The sequence below is a fragment of the Triturus cristatus genome, chromosome 3_1, assembly GCF_964204655.1.
Source record: "Triturus cristatus chromosome 3_1, aTriCri1.1, whole genome shotgun sequence".
Classification (NCBI taxonomy): Eukaryota; Metazoa; Chordata; class Amphibia; order Caudata; family Salamandridae; genus Triturus; species Triturus cristatus.
In genome coordinates this window covers 207,046,039-207,070,840 of record NC_140583.1, presented here as the reverse complement: position 1 = coordinate 207,070,840, position 24,802 = coordinate 207,046,039, and the positions used below count along the sequence as shown (strand labels likewise).

Genomic DNA, 24,802 nt, shown 5'->3' with positions numbered 1-24,802 from the left:
TAGCACAACCTAAGTACAGTGGTCTTTAGGTCCACCCCATTGCACCATTGGCTTTCTTCGACTAGCATCTTTCAGGCATTGGCTTAAGACTTTATCAATTGTGCCTTGGCTCAGGCCAGTGGAGTATTAATCTCTCACCTAATGCATCTTCTCGCCTCCACTTGAGTGCTTGAAGTGAACTGCATGAGTGTGCAATTTTAGCAATTTTTTTAACTTCTGCTGGCTCCATTCCCTTCGACTCAGAAGAGTACTAATGGTATGGATCTTAGCACATCAGCAGCAGAACTAATGGCTGAGCAAAAGCATGATTTAAGTGTTCACATCACTACAAACATAAGAAGCATTAATTTATATTGTCCTAAACGGCCTGCATGCTCTCGAATCGAAATATGCATAAATAAGGTTAACCCTCTTCACACATGACCTGCTACTTTATCACCATCGACATGTTTAAGCCTCTCTATAAGGTTATAGGAGAGGTTACAAGGGTAAATAAGATGGGCAATATAGGGTCAGTAGTTAATCTCCAATAGCACTCCCAAAGTTCTAATCAAGTATCTCCTCTTTAACACCGCTCAGCATGCAGGCGACCAGGCACGATACCCTATACACAGGAATATTATAAGGTTTTATTGACTAAGCATTGATAATCATATGGCCAAAGACGTAACGATTTACGATCCGTGCAAATAACATGACAAACACAGACAGCCTTGCAGTATACTGTTCCCACACAATGAACATTACCGCAACACTAAACCCAAAGGGCTCCCGAAGCTCAGCCTAGCACAACATTGTGGACCCACGGCGTAAATAATGCGCACTGGCCCTCAACACACACGTCCTCCCACGTCCGATACACACTAGCCCTTCGTGATACACACGCCTCCATCCTCTAACCACACAAGCCGCCCTAGAATGGACCCTTCCACCAGTGAAGCCTTATAAGCCCCTCTTTCCTTGCCTTCCTACCACCTCACAACTGCCTTACCACCGTCATCATAGTGCCCCTAAATCCCACTTCCCCCAAACACTTCGGCCCCACCCAATTACACACACTGCTCCTATTTACTTTGTCGCGCCCAAGACTCACCGATAGTGGAGATGAAGGTAGTATTGAAGGCGTCTTCGCTGAAGCGGAAGAGCAAGCATGTTTTCCCCACCCCGCTGTCCCCTATCAGCAGTAACTTGAACAGATAATCGTAAGTCTTCGCCATCTTCCGCTCACTGCTTGGGGCCGAGGGACGCACAGCGGACTGGGTGGAGCATCCGAGGCACGTGACCCTATTTTTAGCCAACCACTGCCTGTGACTGAGAGACTAGCTGTCGGTTGGGTGGGGTTGTAGGGTCACGTGCATATACGTAACCAATCGTTGTATTTAGCTAAAGAGCAAAGGCAGCGGTAGAGTCTTCCGAAGGACGTCACTGCATGACCAACCAATCAGTGCCTGGAGACAAGGGAGACTAACCTTTGGTGGGCGTAATGCAAAAAACGACGTGTATTGTGACTGTGAGCTAACTAACTAGAAGTTGTCTGGCCCTAAACCGACAACAGTGTTGCTAGGGCGTAAACTACCTCAGCTTATTATTGTAAGAAACTAGAGGTGTCAACATGCTGCTAAACGTCCTCCTTGCAGTACGGGATATGTAGTAGTATATAAGGCGAAAATCGGTAATCTGAAACGAAATCAAAGTCTGCCATTTTGGAGATAAAAGGATCAGAACATTGCGGAACCTAAAATCAACAATACTGATACTGATGGCTACTTTTTTTGAACCTTCAGGTTCATTAGAGGGAGGTGGCGGGGAAGGGGGTTGTTGGGGTGTTACTGTGGTAAATGGAAAGACACTGCTTCAAGTTCCGTTTAGGGTAAGTATTTTTATTTTCTTACCACTTTTCTACCACCAGGTGCAGTATTTGTGGTACAGTGTGGTGACGTGTTATAACTCCACACCTTCTGCTCAAGGAACTCCGCTACATCCAGACCCGCAGCAATGCCGCATGAATCCCTTCCATTGAATTTGCACATTTTATCGGTCTCAAAGTCAGTCCCATTTTTAGTTACTATAACGTTAAGAGCCCCCTCCAACCAAATATCCTTTTTTAAATTTAATAGTATTATATCCACAAATTTGTAATACATCCACTTAAAATAATAATCCATAGCCAAAATCAAATACTTCATTTCTGCTGGCAAAATCGCATATGGCCCTGAGGAATCCAAACCAATTTTTGTTCCCAGACAGCTTCAGGAAATTGAGTAGGATGCAATGGTGTCTGCACAGTCTTCCAGTATTTATCCAACAGCAAGCACTCAGTATAGTTATCTATCCTCCTAAGTTGAGCATCTATGGCACGCCACCAATAGTACTGTTTCACTTTCATACTTGTCTTAGTAACCCCCATGTGCCCTTGACGCACCACCCTTATGATAGACTCCCGCAAATCTGCAGGGGGATTTAATCGAACACCTCTCACCACTGTGTCATCTTTCACCGATAACTCATCAACTACTTGTGCAAAATTCCTCAAGTCCCCATTCAAACATCTAATTTCTGGCCATTTATGCGTAGTATACTCTATTACTTTAGCCAGAGTGGCATCTTTTCTAGACGCCTCCCGCCAATTACTTTCCAACATAACAGAACTACATTCTGCAACAGCATCCACCACACTACACATTCCACATAATCCTCAACAAGATCCTCCTCATCGTCCTTTTCCATCAGCATTCTGGATAAGCAATCAGCCCAGAAATGTTTCCCTCCTGCAATGAGCCTTATCTCGAAATTGGACTCTTGTAACCTTGACAGCAGTCTAGTGAGTCTGGCTGACATGTTATTTCTATTTACCTTACTAAAGATGAAAGTTAAAGGCTTGTGATCTATATATATCTCAATCTTGCGGCCCCAAATATAAATTTTGAATTTCTGCGTTGCCCATACGCAAGCCAGTGCCTCACGCTCAATTGTACTGTACTGACATTTGAACTAATTCAATGATCTCGATGCAAACGCTACCGTTTGCTCTCTACCTTCCACTCTCTGGCTGAGCACCGCCCCCAAACCATGCATTCTCGCATCCACCATTATAATCGAGGTACAGACTTCCCAAAAAGCATGAAGAGCTTGAGTGTACATAATTAGCTCTTTCACCTACTCGTACACCACTTCAAGCTCCTCAGACCAGTTAAACTTTTGTCCCTTTTTTTAGCAGTGCACGTAAGGTCTCCACTTTTTGCGCGTAATTCACTACAAATCCAGCATAATATTCTGCTAACCCCTAAAATGAGCGGAGAGTACCCCTTGGTGCTTTTGCCTCCTTTTCTAGCTCTAATCACAAAATTACTTAGGTCTGATGCCCACCTCTGACACGGTGTGTCCCAAATTCTCCAACTCTCTCACCGCAAATTTACATTTGTTAGCCCCTACAGTCCTCCCTCGTTCACACAGCATGGATAAAACCTTCCTCAATAACTTGTTATGCTCTTCCAAACTCTGCTAAAAAATCAAGCTATCATCCAAATATGTCTGCACTCCCTTTGTGTCACAAAATAGCGAGCCCATGAGCCTCTGAAACACACTGGCCGCTAAGGCCAGTCCGAATGGAAGTCTCAGGAATTTATACGCCCAAAAGGTGTTACGAACATCGTCAACTTTTGAAAGTCCTTTAATAGCGGCACCTGATGATAGGCTGATCTTAGATCTATCAAGGAGAACCACTTAGTCCCCCCAATGTTCGCTAAAAGTTCCTAAATCCTAGGCAGGGGGTGGCAGTCCACGACAATATTTGTTTTGAGGCCACGAAGGTCCGCGCACAGTCTAATTTCTCCTGTTTTTTTTTGAGCCATCACAATATGTGCCATCCACTGCAATTAATTGGTAGGTTGAATAATGCCCTTTGTAGTGTGGCCTTTAATTCCCCCCTTACACACTCATAGGAACAGGTCATTCCTTGTGTGCCACTAGATGCGCATTCGGCAACAGCTTAAGTCTGTGTTCCACTTCCTTCACTAGACCTACTTGTTCGCTAAATACCTTATTAAATTCTGCTAACAGTTCTTTAACAACCTTTTCTGTTTTATCCACATTACACACAGATACCTCACGTACCCTTATAGGTTCCTTATCACCTGGTACCAAATGCAGTCCCATCCTTGCCAGGTCTATCCAACCAACTATATTCTTCCCCTTGACTGCCACATATACTTTTGTAACGATCTCTCTGCCAAGCACTTGTATATTGGCTACAAAACACCCCACCATCTCAATTCCCCCGAAAGCTTTTAGGTTTACATCTGTTTTCAGCAGAGCAAAATCTTTTCCCCAATTTTCATAAAATGTGGATTCTCTAACTATCGTTATGGGCGACCCTGAGTCCGTCATCACTTGCATCTCCATGTTATCAATCGTAGCTACACATAATGAACCTTTCACCTATATAGGCTTCACGTCACTATCCAATGTTAACACCACATTGTTCAAGGACTCTGCACACATGTCCATTTCCACATCCACACTGTTCACTTTCAACAGCTTATTATTTCCCTGGCACACCTTCTGGAAATGCACAATTTTCTTACAATTCAAACATCCTTTACCTTTAGGCCGGGCACCCAGTAAAATTGCTTAGATGAGATTTTGAAATGCATCTATAACAAACCTGGGGCCTCCATTTTGCAACATCATTTGCGACTTATCCTTTGTGCCTACCGTATATTACCCTTCTTCATTGTTCTCCTCCCGAGGAGAAACCATATTAACCCTAGAAACCATTTTCAACTGCATTGCCTTTGTTGATATTATAGATCTTTCAGTACTTGTTTCTCACTCGATCACTTCTATTAGAGAAGGATTTTTAAAACTCAGCAACCTTTCTTTGATTTTGCGGGAAGAACAATTAAACACAAATTGGTCCCTAATGTAGTCATCAGCCAAGGGACCGAATCCACAAGTGGTTGCCAATACTCTCAATGCCGATATATATTCTTCCACCTTTTCTTCCTCCAATTGTTTACACTTGTAAAAGTTATGTCGCTCCAGCTTAGCATTAGGGGTATCCGAAAACTGTTTCTTAAGTCTGGCGATTGCTTTACAAATATACATTCCACTGTTTGTCCCCTGCCTGACCCTGGGGGGGGGGGGGGGGTATTGGAGGTAAACTGTCGAAAATGTGTTGTGCTGTTTGACCATTGTTTTATTGAAAATTAATTTAGGAGATTGTGTTTTTAATTTTAGGTGCGGCTTGTAGGGTTTATAGGGGTAAAGGGTGGGAAGTAATTTATGTTTAATCAATTGTTAGTTAATTTATATAAACTAATTAATTGATGATTGATTATAGTAATTGTGTGATTTTGTTTTAGGTGTGGGTTGTGGGATTTATGTGGTAAGGGGGGAAAGTAATTTATTTTTAATTAATTAATAATTAGTTCTTAATTAATATTAATGAATTGATAGAAAATTAATTACGGAAATTGTGTAATTAATTTTAGGTACAGGTTGTGGGCTTTATAGAGGTAAAGGGTGGGAAGTAATTTATGTTTGATTAATAATTAGTTGTTAATGTATATGAACTAATTCATTGGTAATTAACTATGGTAATTGTGTGGTTTTTTTAGGTGAGGGTTGTGGAGTTTATGGAGTAAAGGGTAGGACGTAATTTATGTTTAAGTAATTGATAATTAGATGTTAACTAATTAATTAATCAATAGAAAATTAAATATGGAATTGTAATTAATTGTAGGTGTGGGTTGTGGGGTTTATAGGTGTAAAGAATGGGAAGTAACTATTGTTTAATTAAAAATTAGTTTATCATTATTAATTATTTAATTTATAGTTATTTATTTATATTATTTTGTGTGTGGTTTTTATTGTAATAGGGGTACAGTGTGGGGAGTACATTAATTTTACTTACTTTATAATTAGTTGTTAAATACTATTCGTTTTTTAATTGAAAATAAGTTTTAATTGTGTAATACTTTTTTAGACCATTTAATTTTAGCTGTGAGTTGCGGGGATTATAGGGGTAAAGTGTGTGAAGTAAAGCATTTTTTATGAGTTTTAATTTGTTTTTAATTAATAATATTTCTTTAATTGTAATTAATTATGTTAGTTGAGGAAGTACATTTCTTTTAAATTTAGATCTGGGTTGTGAATTGTGTGGTGTTATAGGGTAGGAAATAAAAAAAGTAAATTTATGTAATAATTAATGTTTTTGTTTCGAAATAATTGTTAATTAAAAATATTTATTTGTTTGGAAATTATTTTTTATTTTATTTAATATAATATCTGTAGGTATTTGTAATATGTATTTAACATAATAATATGTTTATTGTTAACATTTTGTTTGTTTTTGAAAATATCAATTGTTACTCCTCTGCAATCCAACACTTTCCCTACTGTTGCACTCACTGGAGTGGGAATAGTAATTGTTACCCCTCCGCTATCCACCACTTACCCTACTTTTGCAATTATTGGAGTGGGAATAGTACATTTTATCCCAACACTATCCAACACTCCTCTACTGTTGCATTCACTGGAGTGGGAATAGTAATTTTTACCCCTCTGCTATCCAATACTTTCCCTACTGTTGCAATAACTGGAGTGCAAATAGTAATTTTTACCCCTCCGCTGTCCAGCATTTTCTCTACTGTTGCACTCACTGGAGTGGGAATAGTAATTTTTACCCCTCCGCTGTCCGGCATTTTCTCTACTGTTGCACTCGTTGGAGTGGGAATAGTAATTTTTACCCTGCCGCTGTCCAACACTTTCCCTACTGTTGCACTCACTGGAGTGGGAATATTAATTTTTACCCCTCCGCTGTCCAACACTTTCCCTACTGTTGCACTCACTGGAGTGGGAATAGTTAATTTTACCCCTCCGTTGTCCAACACTTTCCCTACTGTTGCACTCACTGGAGTGGGAATTTAAAGTTTGAAGATTTTTAAATAGTTTAATGTTTTAATTTATAATAGAATGTCTTTTTCAATTAGATTTTATGTTATTGGTACAGACACACACATATATATGCAGTATTCGAAGTTGATAAAAAAGTTGAGCAGTAATCATGAAGTCTTTGTCACAAAATCAGACAAAGGGGAAAACATAGTAATATGGCCACAAAAAGATTACGTGCTAGAAGCTCACAGGCACCTAGATGATCTGAATTGTTATGAGAAGACAAACATCAAGCAATATAATCTGACAAAGGACATTTAAAAAAAGATGTTCTGTGAATGGAAACGGGAAGGAATTATTTCCCCAGAGGAGTACAAATCTCTATATGTGGAACATCCGGTTTTACCTAGACTTTATTTTATCCCCAAGGTTCATAAGAACATTACCCCCATTCCAGGAAGACCAATTATATCAGCAATCGGTAGCATGGGCGAGAAAGCTATGCAATATATAGATTATGTTCTTCAGGACCTTGTGAAACAGCTTCCCACATACGTGAAGGACACTGGGGATTTTTTGACAAAATTACAAGATATAGAATGGGCAGAAAACGTGATGTTCATCACATTAGATATCGAATCCTTGTATACAAGTATAGAGCACAATACAGGATTGAATGCAACACAGTACTTTTTAAACACAAGGCCAATGAAATGTTATAATCATAACACAATGCTTTTAAAATTGATCTCTTGGTGTCTTAACAATAACTTTTTCACCTTCGGTAATGATGTCTATCTGCAAAAGCGAGGTGTGGTGATGGGAGCCTGTTTCTCCCCCAGTTATGCATATTTGCTTGTAGGATGGTGGGAGGAGCAGGTTCTCAAACCCATACTTCGCGACAAATATGCCGGCCTTGTTTTAAACTGGTTGAGGTATATAGATGATGTTTTTATTGTATGGAAGGGGGATGAGAGACAGGCTGATGAATTCATCAACTGTATTAATGAGAAAACTGCTAATTTGAAATTTACCTCACATATAAGTAGGGGATCCATTGAATTTTTAGATGTGCGAGTGTATGTAAAAGAAGGGAAGCTGGCAACCACCTTATATAGAAATGGAGAACTTCTACGCATAAAAAGAATCTGCAGTACACAGGAAGATCTTGAAAAGTGTACAGAAGAAGCGTTAAGCAGATTCAAACAAAGAGGGTACAACGATAAAGTCCTAGTGGAAACAGAAAGAAAAAAATGAGGGAAAGAACCAGGGACTCTCTATTTTCCAAAAACAGCACAAAAAGAGAAGGTGTTGATGATGATAATGCCCCCAGACTTATCACCACCTACAATAAACAGGAAAGGAAGATTCGCTCTATTATCAAACACAATTGGCCAATTGTGTTAACAGATGCGGTTTTGACTCCGAGGCTCCCTGCACAACCTGTTATTACATTCAGAAAAGGCCCCTCTATGTGCACACAGATTACGAAGAGCAGCCCAGAATTGTCTAAAGCCACTATGTGGCTGCAACATAAACTGGGTTTTACCAAATGCTCTTCCTGTAGGGCTTGCAGATTCAGGGAAAACACAACTCATTACACCACTCCATTCATCCCGGATAGCATTGCTATCTAGGGCAAATTTAACTGCAGAACGGAGTATGCCGTGTACATTCTGGCATGCACCTGCAGTTTAAGGTACGTGGGGAGTACCAAGCTGCAGGTGCATGTCCGAATTCTGCAACACCTACGAGCCATCGTGAATAATGACACTACTTATCCGGTTGCTCGCCACTTCAAACAGATGCATGATAATAATCTAAACTGTTTGAAATACTTTGTGGTGGCAGTGGTCCCCAAGTTACGAAGAGGTGGCGACGGGGAAAGAAAATTGAGGCAGATGGAATCTCGTATGATTTTGGAGCTAGACAGTAAGTTCCCAAATGGATTAAATAATACTGAGGACTTACATTATTTTTTATAACCACAATCCGGTATACATATAAAAAACATATGTGTAAAGAGTAGGGTGGCATAGTGTACAAGTGACAGAGAATTGACAAATTTTTATACATAGGGTGAGGATTATAACCAGGAATGTAACAGTTGCCTTTGCAGTGGCGAGTCTCAAATTCCAGCAGGGACCGCGCTAGATCTGTGTGTATATGTATATGTATATATATATATATATATATATATATATATATATGTATATATATATATATATATATACCACCATAAAAGCCATATTAAAAAAATTAATTATATATATATATATCAAAGTCAAACTCTTCTACCTCTTCCAAGTCAGCCAAGCAAAAAAGGAGAAAGCATAAGAAGAAAAAAGAAAACTTCACATCTCATCACTACACTTGCTCCCGAGATTGAGTCCAGTCGACGCTGTCCACCTCAAACAGATCCATCGTCATAGCCAGGGTTGGTGGACATTACTTTATGCAAGGACAATCTGCCAGTAGCACCACAACCTCCTCCGGAACATGCTCCAACTTCTGTTCCAGCTCCCTTGCCTTTCGCTTCCCTGGCACCTATCCCTCTTACCCGGGGATTTCGGCACCAGGAGCCAACACTATTTAGATGGTTGCGGTTGACCGTTTTTTGCCGGTGATGTATAGGTGAGTCTTATGGATATGCCATTTGATGGTTGTTGCCTGTTAGCCGACAGAGCCAACTCAGCCATGGAGAAGTTCAAGGCGGGCAAAGGATCCTCAACCCAAGACTTGGCTCGGGTGTTTTTAGAAGATGAGATGGTGTTTCTCAACTTGTAGGACAAGTATTTTCACAGACCAATCCTGCAGTTGTACAGGAGCTACCCCCGGTTCATCCACTGCCAGTTTGTAGTTCTAATGTTTGGATTGATATTGGCACCCAGGGACTTGATCAGGGTAACAGCAGTGATCGTGGTGCATCCACAAGGTTTGAGAACCTTTGTGTTCCTATACCTCAACTATTGGCTGCTAAAGGGGGGGTTACCACCACTAGTGCAGGACAACCTGAAGGATACAGCATCCCTGCTGTTCAGCTTGGGTTTTTTCCATCAGCTTACCTACCTGCCAGCGTCTCCTGTTCATACGGACAGTACTATACTGAAAGGAAGCCAACACTCCACAGTAAGGTAAAATGAATTTGTTCAAGCTGATATATGTCTAACAGAACAATGAGCACAGAGCAAACTGTTCTCAGTACTTCCAACATTCTAGAACTCTTTTTAAAGCAAAAGCAATACACAAAGAATTATAAATAGCAGATGCACATATTTGCATAACAAGAACCCAACACACCTCCATCATTTACACACAACAATTATACACATTCCCGCAAATAAAAAAACAGAAGACAGTGCTACTCAAAATCTTAAAATCTCCTTGAACGAACACTCTTTCTCTGCAATCTTCATGTTATCAACCGATTAGTATCATTTGTAAGAGTTCTATGCACCAAACTCCTTGGAGAAATCTCTTTCCGGTCTCTACTCGTTACCGAGGAATCAGTTTCACTATATTTTGTTTCCAGCTCTCTTCTATTCACCACATTATCAAAGTGATGGCAGATGACATCACACACAACAACCTATCTTTGTTCCACCATCCTCCATCATCCAATTTTACCGTACCGGTTCTTACTTCAGACACCTTTTTGGGGCCATAAGCTTGCCACCTGCCTTCGACCAAACACCTGGCATTTTCACTCATGAGATCTCTAACTGCAACATGCACACAGCGAGTATTGGCATCAATACTTGCTGGCTGAACCAGGTTCCCTTTTCCCTTCCACAGCTTGCACTACATCTTATGAGTGATCTATGATTTAGCCATAACCTGTTTAGTTTAATACCTGGTAGACTTACTCTCTAAAGAACAAAAGGCGACACACTATTGTCAGCACTGGGTGTGGCGCGCAAAGCCCATTATATTTTTGTTTAGTTCTACAGACAAGTCCACATCATTCGGAAGATATAATTGGATATTTTCCATAATTGCCCTATTCATTCCACCAAACTATTTCTGCGGGAATGGTACACTGAAGTGGTACCATGCCTAATTCCAAGTTCAGCAAGCAAATTTCCAAATTCAGGCAACAAAAATTACTAACCATTGTCCAGCAATATCTCATCAGATATGCAAAAACTATTAATCGTGACTCAAGAGAAAATACAATAAAAAATTGTTACATATGATACAGTGTTTCTCCATGCAACTGTATGTAACAGACTGGGAAGTAAAGTACAAATAATACTAACAATGTAATCACGGTGTACAAATCACTGAAGTACATGCAGTAACATTTGATTGGATATTCCATCATAGCAGAATGCACATGTAGGTTAGGGGTGTTCTCATCTCCGATTGATATGCATCATGATATGCATCATGTAGAAAACATCAAGTAACCATGATGAGGTGGGTGTGCAGATCATGTCACACTGGGTGGATTTGAATAAAGTAGAAAGATCGTGTTGGTGGTTTAAATAAAAAAAGGTACCGTGGTTGGACTTGGCCCTTCCTGCAGGGTTATCCCAATTTTTTTTGCCTTCCTCCTATTTTTTTGTTGAATTTGTTTTTGTTAGCCACGGGATTCTGTGCACTTTACCACTGTTGACCAGTGCTAAAGTGCTTGTGCTCTCCCCTTAAAACATGGTAACACTGGCTTATAACCATTTGGAATATATATTTTACTTATACGTCCCTAGTAGAGTGGCACTACATGTGCCCAGCGCCTGTAAATTAAATGCTGCTAGTGGGCCTGCAGCACCTATTGTGTCACCCACTTAAGTGGCCCTTTAAACATATCTCAAACCTGCAGAGCCTGTGTGTGCAGTTTTAAACTGTCAGTTTGTCCTGGCAAAATAAACCTTTTTATACATATAAATCACCCCTAGGGTAGGCCCTGGACAGCTCAGAGAACAGGGTGCAGTGCATTTAAAAAGTTGGACATGTACTTTTAAGGTTTACGTGTCCCCGTAGTGAAAAACTTTTAAATTCGTTTTTCACTACCTTTCCCATAGGATTACATTAGAGTTGCCTTATTACTTTTTGTAACTGTAATTTCCGAATCGGAAGAGATAACTGGTTCATGTTTGGTGTCTCTAGACTCCTAATTTAAAATCCTAACTTATGGTGAAGTTGAATTTTAAATTGAAATTTTGAAAAAAAACATTTTGAAAGTTGGCATTTTCTTGCCTTAGCCATTTGGTGCTTGCAGCCTGTCTCTTGTAGCATTATTGTGTGTAGTTCACAATTGGGCTTTGTGTATTCCTCCTAGACAGCAACACACAATGGGAGCTTGGATGTGACTGGATGGGCCATCAATGGAAGGATGGTAAAGAGGAGCTGGGCACAGCCCCAACAATCTTGAATAGGCTGTGTCCAGTCTTCACGTAAATGGCTGCATACCCTCTATAGTTAGTCTGGAGCCAGAGTAGAGAAGGCAGGGTGTCTGTGCACTTCAAAGGTATACCTCTAGACGTTTCTCACCAGTTCAAAGGCACAACTGTGTATAAAAGAACGACCTCAGACACCACCACCTCAGGTCACTTCCGGACCAGTGGATACTCTTCCAGGTAGAAGGTCTGCGGTGCTGCTAAAAGAACTGCCACTATGCTGGAATGCTGCTTTACAAGGAACTGCTGTCCTGCTGTGCTGGGCTGCTGCCATCTGCCCTCTTGCCTGGGAAAGAAGAACAAGACCTGCAATTTCATTTTGAACCTAGGACCCCAAGGGTGAGTGACTCTAAGGGCTGAGCTGCTGGCCTCCTGATCTGAGCCTCAGGGACATAAAACGCTCCCCAACAGCTCCTGGACCCATCTGCAGGAAGTTCCTGACCCCCAAGTGCTGCTTCTCAAGTCCTGAACCCTTGGTGTTGCTCTCGAGCTCTTGAATTCAAGCTTTTGGGCTGTTCGCAACTGCATACAGGCCTATTTTTCATCAGAAGCACGCCGCACGCACCGAAAATCAGCGTGACCCACCGCTGGCCCGCCTCTTCGCACAGCAGCATCGACAGCCCACAGGGGACTGCCAACCAGAACCTCCAGCCCACTTGTCTGCAACTCCCGGTATGCTCTTTGCACCACGCTGGCTGCCTCCTACAACACTCTCCTTGCTCCTCGCAGCCTTCTCCAATGTGAACAGGATTCTTGGCACCACACTTGAGAAGGTAAACCTTCACCGGGACTAATTTGGGACTGTATATGGCTCCTGCTCCATTACAGTCAGCCTGAACTTTTGACTTTGACCCAGTCCAGTACAACCAGACAGCCGCGGTAGGAGCATTGTCTTTTTACGCAGTATATTGCAGTTTATTCTTTAAAAAGTCATAACTCCGGTTCTACTGATTGTCATTTTGGTCTTGTTTTATTTAATAAATCAAGCTCTAGTTTTATAACCTGGTGTGAGAACCTTTTGTGTGGTGTTTTCACTGTTTTCCTATTTGAAGTGTTGCACAAATACTTGACACTTTGCCTCCAAGTTAAGCTTGAATTCTCTGTGCCAAGCTACCAGGGGCGAGCACAGGTTAATTTGAACTTTTCTTGTGCCTTACCGTTACTGCGATTATGGTTGCTGCTTGACCAGGACTCACACCTCAGTCAACCAGTAACCCACTTTCTAACAACCTTGATAACTGACACATTTTTCCAAATGCTCGTTTCCACAGTGAGTTTTGACCAGTTAAAAGATGGCATCACGCACATTTGACGCTTAGCGTATGATGTGTTGCTAAATGCATGCCTGATTCGAAAATGGAACCGTAGACATCAACGTACTTACAAGATGTTGATGCTGAAGTCAGAGATGATGTGACAAGTGCCCCCTCCTTGCTGAAATCATTATTAGGCTGGGAATAAGTTTAGCATGCAGTGCGAATCGGAATGGGGTTCAGCTCAGCAATCATCAGTGTCTCGAACTGGGCTGACAGTTTCTCGGACTTAGATGACATAAGAGTAAATAAAGGAATGGCAGTCACCACCCTTGAAATTAGCAGGAAATCCACTGAGCTGGATTTCATCACAGGATAAGCATGGTTAGATTCTTTTGGCAGTTTGTGGCCAATTGAAAGGTATACGACACTCCAAAGTAAGGTAAAATGGAGTTTAATTGCTTCAAGCTAATATACATCCAGTAACGCCTGGAGCACAGAAGAAACACTCCAGAACTCCTTTCAAAGCAATACACACAAAAAAATCTAAACAACAGGTGCACATGCATGTATTTAAAACAAATGTTTTCATTTAATTATTGAGTTTCCAGACAAAAAAAAATGCAAACAGTTACAATTGCAATAAAGGAAAGAAACAATAAAAATAATGCTGTCACAGTATACGTATATCTGATGCAGGGGAACTTCCTGCAAATTAGTGTACAGAGGCATAGTACCTTTACAGTAGAGGGGGGAGGGGGTGCGAACAGCCCCTTGGAGATCATTTACAATCGTGTCTGGAGTGTTCTGATAAAATACAGGGTTACACTGTGTGAAGACCAATTCCGAGGTAGGGCCCAGTGGCGACTCAGCTACCTTGTACCTAGCCAGTACTTGGAAACATATCTCAGATGGAGAAATCGATATTGCCTCGCTACTGCCCCATGACGCATCCCCGCAGTGAGAGGGAGGAGTTATTACCTCTGTGCTCCCATTTACTCCTTACCCGCTATACAATCCTGGTATAGACTCCAGAAATTCTTGGAGCGGCATTTGGGGGGTGGGGGGTGGTGATTCACTATATAACTCTGACTGTGTATTACAGTACAGCATGTCCCGGGACCAGTGCTTTAAATGGGCCGGTACTCAGCGGTACTGAGTTCTGGCACTTGAGTACCGGAACTTCTCTTTATCCAAAGAGAGTACCGGTACTCATGGAGCCATAAACCAAGCTCAGTGAAATTGGCATTAACAAAAAGAAGCGCCTCACAGCTGACAACGGTTGGTCCCTTTTTTCGTGAAGCACTCTGATCGAGTGCTAATCTTTCCTCATAATGTGCTAATTGAGTGGCGGTCCGTAGGCATTCATTCTGGGCTGGCAGGAAGTTTGGGAGGGGCCCGAGTCACACTATGATTACTGGCACAGTGTCCACAGTAGGTGTGTAGGCAGGGCAGGCATATCTCCTGACTCTAGGAAAATCAAAGAGAAGGCTTCCTGCTGGCACAGCAGAGTACAGCAGCACTTGTTTGGAGCAAGATCTAAGAGGAAGGTGGTGACAGTGACGCTGTAGCACAGCACGTGGGAATCAAGGTTTAGTAATGTGGCCAACGGCTAATATAAGTGCTTCTAAAACACATGTACTAAATGCCCTGGGTGCGTGCACAAATATCCCTGTGTGTGTTTTTCCATGAGTGAGTGTTGTCTGCAGTGTCCAGCACTGCAGATATATAGTTTGAAGCCCGACAAGCCCTGTATTACCACACTCTGCCCATGAAGCTCATGTGAAAAGGTGCGCTTGTAGCTAATGCAAGGCCACTCTCTCTTCAGTGCAGATCTACTTTCTCAACAGTGTTTCAACACAATTGTATTTTGTTTTTTACAGGCCGTTTTGAGTTAATGGAGGGGCTCTGGGAAGGGGAGAGGTGGGTGAACCAACAAATTAACAAGGCAAGCCCTGTCAGAGCCAAACCAGGTAGTCTGGCTTGGCCTTAAAAGCTCATACATAAGTCGAACCCTGAAAACATTACCATTGAAATAAAAGTGTATTTGTTTCACGTCAAATCATTTCACCTTGGTGTATAAGCTTATATCACAGCATTGAGAGGAGTTTGTGCTCCCACCATGATGACAATGCCATTAGTGATCTAGGAAACAAGTCACTATTCAGGTTTATATTGTATATGGCCTATTTTCATTTAATGAATTTAGCAACATTATAGTGTTTTCAATCTAACACAAGATGTGATTGTGCAGCACACATCTGGAACTTGTGCATTTGAATATGGATTGATCCCAGAATTTCTTTTATCACATTGTGCAATTAAGCCTCTAGATGGCTTCATCTTTCTTTCTCTCCTGTATTGCAATTAAGGTCACTATTTTGTCTTTATACTTTGTACATGAGATTAGAGTTCGGTTAGCAAGCACATGCACTATCACAGTTCAGTTCATTTTTGGCTTGAGGGTGCAAGAGAACCTGGAACAGAGCTAGACCCAGGCATCCTAGCTCAAGCTTTCAGCAGCTTGCCCGACTCCTGAAAGAGGGAATCAAACTTTACAGCAGGGAATGAGCTTTGAGGCAAAGCTCTGCCGCCTAGGAGGGGCTGGGTGATGTCTGCTAAGTGGCAATGAGATAAGAGGGTTAACCATAATTAAATCTTTACCAAAAATGTTAAGGAAAATATCTTGTGCAAGTCATGTGTGATCTACATGTTGCACCATGAGAAGCCCACTTGCTTTTGTTTCATTATGCACATCTGCACACCAATTAAATCTCAATCACATTAAATGTGTGCCCCTGGCCGGATCCCTTTGCACTGCCCATAGCCCCCCCTCCAAAGTCCCAACCCCCCAAAGGCCCGCCCCCGAAAGGCCTGCTCTCTAGTCCACATCTCAATTGGGTGAGTACCTGCACTTATGTTTTTTCCATTTAAAGCACTGCCCGGGACCATTGTGCCATGGTGGGAGGGGGTGTCCTCTGGCCCAATGTATTGCTACCACCCGTTTAACTATTAATAATCCCATCTCTACAAGCCGCCTTACACCTTTACGTATGTTTTTGGTAAAGCTCAGTAGAGCCAACAATGGGTCCGGATGCAGGGGCTCCCCGATAATGTCGCTAAGTTTCTGAAAAATAGCAATCCAAAAGTTGGCTAAATCTGAACACAGCCATGCCATGTGGATAAACCCTGCTGGCTCATACCACATTTCTCACATTTCGCTGTGTCTCGAAATCTGTATTTATGTAGACGGAATGGGGTATAATATAGTCTATTTATAAATTTGAAGTGAATAAGACGATGTCGCCTGTTTAGTGAAAAGCGGCGTGTGGCTTCACAGCAATAACGCCAGGTGTCATCTTCTATTACTAAATCTAAATCAGTTTGCCAGCCTAGCCTGGCTGTAGTAAAGTGGTTCTTCCTGTAGTCCTGAGCTAGGGAGTAAATACTGGAAATTACCTTCCGGGGGGATTCTGCCCGCAACAGGAGGGAGAAGGGGGCCACCTCGGGTGGTTAGATCAGTTCATCACCCAATATTTAGCATAGCGCATATGTAACCCTATAGTAATGAAACATAACTAATGGAGTGACCTCCTGACCAGCCGAGACCAAGTCTTCCCATCCCCGCCCCACGCCGTCCTCAAAGAGATAGGTGCACATGCATGTATAACAAGAACTCAGCATAGACGCAACATATTTATGGGCTTCCCTGTTCCCCAAAGAATCCAGGACATAAGGGATAAGATTTGGATGTTTCGAGCGTGAGCTCTAGTTTCAATAATGACAGATCTTTGTCTGCTAGGTCTACTGGCTTCTGCTGGTCACACGCTTTCCAGTCGTGCCTAGGTTTTCAGCAATTCGAACAGGGCGAAAAACCTTTCAGATGTCATCAGAATTCCCCTGGATACGGCAACAAACTTGCTCTGGCGGACGGTAGAGTAGAAGCTGTCATTTGCACACCACCAGCAACCACAGTAGTGATGAAAACATTCAGCTCAGCTTGTGTTGTGCATCCGGAGAAACTGGAGATCAGGCATCTGGTCTCCAGAACAGCAGGTTCATCACATCAGCTGGTTCGAGCTGCAGATGATTAGCCTGTTCCTTAAAGCTTTACTGCCTTTCCTATATGGCTGATCTGTCCATATCTTTACAGACAAAATGACCGCTACGTGGTATGTGAAAAATTGAACAGGCGTGGGGTCTTCTCTGCCATGAAGCTCTATGGCTCTGGGCGCACATGCATGGGGTCTGGCTGGTCATACACCATCTGGCTGGCTCTCTGAACACCAGAGCTGACAGCCTGAGTCAATACCATCTTGCCAAATATGCGTGGCATATGTATGTGGTATTTTATAGAGTGGACCTAGCTGATAAGGCAGCAGGGTACTGTACAGGGTTATTGGCAATCATATAGTCAATGAGTGATAGGAGCTGTAGCCGGTTAATGGATTGTTACTGCATTGTGAAGTAATGTTGCTTTATATAGATGTGTCTTCAGCGCTTACCTAAATTAGGGCAGGGTTGGGGTGGTCCTTCTGGATATCGATGCATCGGTGGATAGGCCTTCTGCTTTGTTGTTATCTTTTTCTTTGGCATCCTCAGCTGGAGGTGGTTCAAACCATCTTTGCCATGTGGGTCAATTTTCAGATGGATCTCTTTGCCACACAGAAGAATGTGCACTGCCCTTAGTTCTTTTCCCTCCAGTTTCGCAGTATGCATTTTCCTGTACCCTCAATGCCTCAAGTGTTGAGAAAATTGCACCAAGACCCAGGCTCAAATTGTAAAATTGCCCCAAATGGGTCAGTGAGTGTAATGCCTATCTTCTGGCACTCTCCATGTATCCTCCGCTCTAGCTACCTCTCAGGGTGCAACTCCTATCTCAGTTGGAGGGGTAGGTTCTGCATCCCAAACTCCTCAGCCTCCACATTTATGCCTGTAGAGTGAGTGGGGACACCTGACCTCCGTTTGTCACCCGCTGGAGATAGCATGATCCTATCAGCTCATCGCCCGTCCACAAACTTGGCTCACATCAAACGTTGGAATAATTTTGTTGCCTGGTGTGCAAGTGAGCATGTAGCTCCCTTTAAGGCACAGTTGTCAGATGTGGTATGTTATCCCCTCCTCTAGCCTTGCAAGGAAGAACAGTGGACTCTGTTAATGATTAATTTGCAGCCCCTTTGGTATTTATTTGTCTTCTGGATCTGCCATCTTTGTTTAAGTCCAAAACGGTTTTAAGGTTTATTGGAAGGGCATACATAAATGTTTCCTCCTTCACCTTTTGTTATGACCCAGTCGGAGCTCAATTTGATTCTAACATTCTTGATGGCAACCTCAACTTATTTGCCAGTTTGGACTGTTGACTCTTAAAACTGTGTTCCTGGTGGCTGTGACTTCAGCACAACGTGTCATAGAGCTGCAAGCTCTGTGTGTGTGTGTCAATCCTACACCTGTTTTTTCAAGGACACACTGGTCCTGAGGACTACAGCGGCCCACGGTGGTGAGCCCTTTCCATATGGGGTAGTCTATTGCTATTCCCACTTTTTAACCTCTGGACCATTGCACGAAAGGGGAGAGAGATTATGATGGCTGAATCCCCATAGGGTACTACATTTTTACACCAACCAGACAAAAGAGTTCAGATCTGATGACCAGCTCTTCGTAGGGTGTGTAAGCAGTATGAAGGGCAAGGCAGTCCAGAAGAGGACTTTGAAGAACAGGCCTTTGTCACAACAGATCATCCTCTGCATTAAAATCTGTTTTGCCCTTGCTATGAAGGAACCATCCAACCAGACGGAATTCTTGCTAATTTCACTCATTGGCCAGTGCCAAGGCTTCAACCTTGGCACTGGCTAGATGAGTTCCACTGAGATTTGCTTAGTGATGACATGGGCTTCCTCTTACAATTATGCAAAGCACTTTTGCTTAGATTTGGAAGTAGGAACAGATGGCCATTTCACCCATTTCATGCTGCAGGATTTACAAGTCTGGCTGCTCCATCAAATCCACCACCTAGCAGAGGGTGCTGCTACGGTATCTCGTGAAACGTTGATGAATGTGCATGTAGAAGAATCCATCAGAATAAATAGTTACTTACCTTTGGTAATGGTCATTCTGATGGATACTCTACCTGAAGATTCCTCATCGATCCCCATTCACCTCATCATTCTGAAAATAGACCTCTTAAATGTAATAAGGTTCCAACTTGGTTCTGTTGCACTGTGCATTCACACCTGATCTGTTCCTTGTCTCTGCCTCTTTTCGGGCTCAGAAAAAAAGGACGTGGAAGTGATGTAATGGCAATGGGGTGGCACTATATTGCTTCACTGATGTCACACCTGCACTACATCCAGCGCCGAAAGGAACCAACACCACTTACTGGTGCAGGAGAGCTATTGCAAAGTTACTTGATCCAGTGTGATTCCTAGTGATATTCAAAATGGTGAGGAATCTGCAGGGAACTACAGTAAACCGGAAAGCTTGCTACCAAAGGTAAGTAGCTTTTTTTTTTTAATATAATGTCATTTCACTTATAAACCTTATGACATCCTATTCAACATCAAAAATTAACTTAGGGGATATGCCGTACTATTTCTTTAAAATAAGAGTTTCCTCCTGTACAAAATATGGCTATTTTGAATGGTCTGCCTGCAGGTTTAAAACCTTCAATCTACAGTTGACATTTAACTTTCTATGCTATTGGTATTTTTCCTGCACTATGTACTGTAGCCTTCGTGGAAACATAAATATACCGTTTGGTGGATAGACAGTTTTACTGTGTTTTAGGGGTCAGAGCACACCAGGACTGTATGTTAGTGCCCCAGCGTGCAATATTAAGAAAACAATACCAGTCAGTAAGAAATGGTGGTGGTCAAGCAAAAAGAGAAATTTTCTAACAGAGGCCTTAATCTTCTGTTCTGATTAGGGGCAAGGGAGACCAGTCTGACCTCTCTGAAATTAGTTCTTGCTCACACACACATTATCACTGAAAACTATCCCCAATCGTGGATTGTGGTGAATATGTGCCTAAAGTTCTTTAACTAGTTTGGCTGTTCCCTGGTATGGGGGTGTGGGCTCTATGAGCAGGACTATGGCGCCAAACATTAATAATTACCATCTTTCCAACAGCTGGAAATAAAAAATATATTCACAAGAATGTTGAACACAATACAAGAATGAGAACTCAACATTCTCATGGAACCTCTCCTGCGTCTTGTCTACAGCTTGAGAATCTTGATGTTTCATATAATTTTGGGAGTTATTGTAGCACTCAGTTAAAATGAAGAAATATCTATCCAAGTATATATTTAGACATTTATTTTATTTTCAAGAATTTTCTGTTTGTTTCTGATAATCTAATTTTTAAATAAACAATTGACCGGTGGCATCAGGACTGTCATGAGTATAAGACACTAGGCTGGTGATTACTGGTATGTTTTACTGGCAGGAGAATTGGGCCTATCCAGTATAAGTCTGGCATCTGAAATGGTGTTGTCCATCATCTCCAATCCAAAGCCTACACTGCCAGCAGCCCACAGCCCACTCCACCTCTGCAATATGACCTCCCTAACAGTATGCCCACACTCATTGAGGCTGAAGGATCAAGTAAACTGGACCACATCAAAAATAAAGGTAAATATTGCAGTCCAGACTGGTAGTTAGATGGCAGTGAGCGGTGGAAGCCCAAGGCCTAAACAGATGTTGGTAACGGCGGGCCTCGAAACCAGAATAGCCCAGTAACAGAATGCCACCTCTCCAGGACCCCCAGCATCACAGATCAAGATATAGATGGCCAGAAGTCAACAACTTCCGATTAGACAAACTGAAGGATTGTAAAACAATTACATTAATGTTGGAAGACCTCCAGCTCTCATTGTAAAAGTATACAATAACGTTGATACCATGTGGTATCATGCAAATAAATTGAAAGAAGGACTGAGGGCTGGAGCCTGCACAGCCTGGGCACCAGATCTCCAACATACATGGGGTGAAAGGTATGGAGGCTAGGAAACAGGAAGAGGCAGATTAAATAAGCCCAGCGTGCATGCTTTGAGTATCCATTGTTGCACATCTACGCATAATGTAAAAAGTGTGTGAAAGCAAAGCAAACCTTGAGATTAAGGGCCTCATTTAAATGTTGGCGGTATGGATACTCTTTTGCAACGGAGTATACATACCACCAACATGAAGTTCCTCCCGCCCATCCTATTTAAATGCAGGCAGACCTTCGTTTTGGCTACGGCAGTGACTACTTGGTCACCGCCATAGTCAAACCTCTCCAATGTCCCAACTGAATAGGGCCATAATAGAAATGGCTACATGTCCACACGCCCAATCAACATGTAACCATTTTTTTACTGTCCGTCACTGCCAGGCAAACCCTGGTGGTGAGAGGCAGTAAAAAACAAATAATACCCCCCCCCCCCGCCATGGAAGATGACTCCCATGGTGGGGGGAGCATTACTTTTTTCATTTTCAAAAATAAAATCCAGTTTTGGGATTTTCTTAATGAAAATAAAAAAAAGATTACTGTTTGTTATCCCGCCCCCTGATATACCTCCTTAAAAAATTGTTGTCCTGAGATTTTCATTTTCGATTTGTGTTTTTGGATTATTAGAGAAGTAATTTAGCATGGGTAAACATTGCTGATCCAGGCCAAACTTTTCTGGACGTCATTTTTAAAAATGGTGAATGTGTTGCAGTGATGATGTAATATATCAGGGACCATTGGACCTATATGCTTCATTCTGGTATCAAAACATAGGTTTTGAGGGTCAAGTAGTCTTATAGAGACAGAAAATAACTCCTCAGAGCAACCCATCTGCCATTTTCCAAAATGGCGGCTGTAATAGAGGAAGACGAGACATATATAGAAATGAAGCAAATAATAATGGGTTTTAATCCTTTCTGTATAACCAAACAATGTTTATGAACTGAATATGAAAAAAAATGTTTATCAGGCCTGTTTTAGACACATTTTCGTAGTTCACTTTATTTATTTCAGCAATCGCTCGTGGTACATTTGCAGAATGTTGAACATTTGAGAAGAAATCGACAAACATCTTTTTGTAGCACAGGTTTCGCAATAACATGTACATGTAAGTTCTGTGGGTAGAGGCTTTAGAAATTTCGTAGGTTTTAGCATCCCATTAATATCTGCACACCCAAACTGTTGCGGATCTTTCTCTTCATATGCATGATCCAAAACATTTACACATCTTCTTATCAAGTAGAACGCTCTTTTAATGTGCCTATACACAGAATATGAAGTAGGTGAAAGGTCACTTAGCGGGACTGATCTCCTGAGCTCACTGTACCGAAGATTTTCAAATGTGTGACAGTAAGAACTTGTTTTCCACACACGCCCAAGACATTCTTCTACGTCTTCAAAGTCACATCCTTCTTCTGTTTCAGCAAATCATTTTAGAAAATTCTCAGGTTCAGCAGTTAAAGCTCCAAGCTTTGTTCCAATGTTGCTCATAGTGTCATCACCTGTGAGAATATATGCCTTTATAAGAACACTGGGCATCTCTGGGTCAAGTGTTTTATACAGAATATGAAGCAGAATTGCTTTTTCTTACCTATTTCATAACGCATCCATAACTTTGACAATCCTTAACTTACGAACATTACAACGAATCTGAGTAGCAGAATAATAACATCGGTGTCATCTGACAGTACAATGACTCAATCTGAACCTTTTCGAACATCCCACTCAACATGTTTTACAACACGAAGGTCAGCTTCCACCAATTTGCTGTTAAGTTCTTGAACAATATGGCCCATACCTTTTGAATATATCTTTGCAGGCACCAACTCCTCATTGACAATCATTTCACTTGCAATAATTGGATATTCAGTGTTCACGGAAGTATCAATAATGTTTTGGCGAGTTAACATCTGCTACTCATCTCGTTCGATGACCAGAATTTATTAAGTTTCACAGGTATAAATGTCAAAATGTTGATGCAGGCAACGTCAATTGTTCTACTTGTAGACATTTGTCTGATTCTCTCACATTCATTAACAGATAGTACAAGATAACTGTCAAAGACAGTGTGCATGGTGAGGTGAACACTGACTTTGATAGCTGCAGAACAGTCTGAACGACCTCTCCAAAGTTTCGGATGGATGAAATCTCAACCACTTTCAATTGGGACATATTGTCCACAACAACAGCAGTTGTTTCAAATTGAAATTCCTCAGGTGAAAGATTTTTTTGAGCTGATGTCCAGTTTGTGCTTCACTGGTTTGGTTGAAGCAGCGCCATTAAATAATGTGTTTTTTGGAAGAAAATCATGCGGCAGAATGTCCTTGATAAATCCACACCTTTCGTTTGTTACATCCATCTCTCTATGTGCTTGCCCAAAAAGTAGTTTTTTTATAACCTGTTTTGTAGTGGATGGTTGGATGAAAATCTTACTATGGCAATTAGAGTGTTGAAATTTAGCTTTAGTGATTATGCCAAACAGCTTTTTCTCTTTCAATACAAATCTCTTTTGCTTCAGTTCTGCATATGGTTTTTCTCCATATTCCAGGACATCAAGAAGAAGCGTCTTTTTATCTTTATCCACATATTGTTTGGTCACAAAGTTGTGTAGTCGCACAGACTCAGTCATTTCAAAGGGGTTTCCTTGCTGCTGCATCTAATAAAGAAGGGTGTCAACATGTTTATTAAAATGTTCTCCTCTCTTTCCTACAAGTTCATGGTGAGGACCAGTTTCACAATGGTCCATTAATTTTGAATCTTTCATCTCTCTGAAAGCATTGCAAATAGAAAGTAATTCATGGTAAACTAGCTGCCATTGAGCAACATATTCACTTTGAAATGTCTGACCATCAATTACCTTGGAGCTTTTCTATGATCTCTGGATCATCTGTTCCAGTTTTATATCTGGAGCCACAACATGTAACCTTCCCTCTCTGTCTTTCACCACAAAATATCTTTGGATGAATTTTCTGTAGAGATATGTTTGTTCCACCTCTAGCTTCTCCACTGTTTCCAAATACCAGGACCCATATCTCAGGTAGTTTATGCAATCAAATTTCCGAAACTCAGTAATCAGTGACTCCACACCCTACACTTGCAGCTCCCAAACACCTTCCAGATCAGCATGTACCAAGTTTTTCACTAGAGCTATCATCTGTGGAACATTTCCCCAGTACTTGCAAATTCTGATTTCTCTTGACATTCTTTGACAAACTGTACGGACTTGGCTTTCAGGTTTTCTGATTTTGAACGGAGTGTATTGAGCA

General features: G+C 41.7%; 1 protein-coding gene across 1 annotated transcript in view; it reads right to left on the bottom strand.

The window, feature by feature from the left end:
• The window catches only part of RAB8B (RAB8B, member RAS oncogene family), a 184,472-nt gene extending 183,172 nt beyond the window's left edge, over positions 1–1,300 (bottom strand). The window contains exon 1 of the mRNA XM_085643672.1: positions 1,094–1,300. Within this exon, the coding sequence (XP_085499798.1) occupies positions 1,094–1,217 (124 nt within the window). The 5' untranslated portion in view covers positions 1,218–1,300. The remainder of the gene's footprint in view (positions 1–1,093) is intronic.
• Between the last annotated feature and the right edge of the window lie 23,502 nt (positions 1,301–24,802).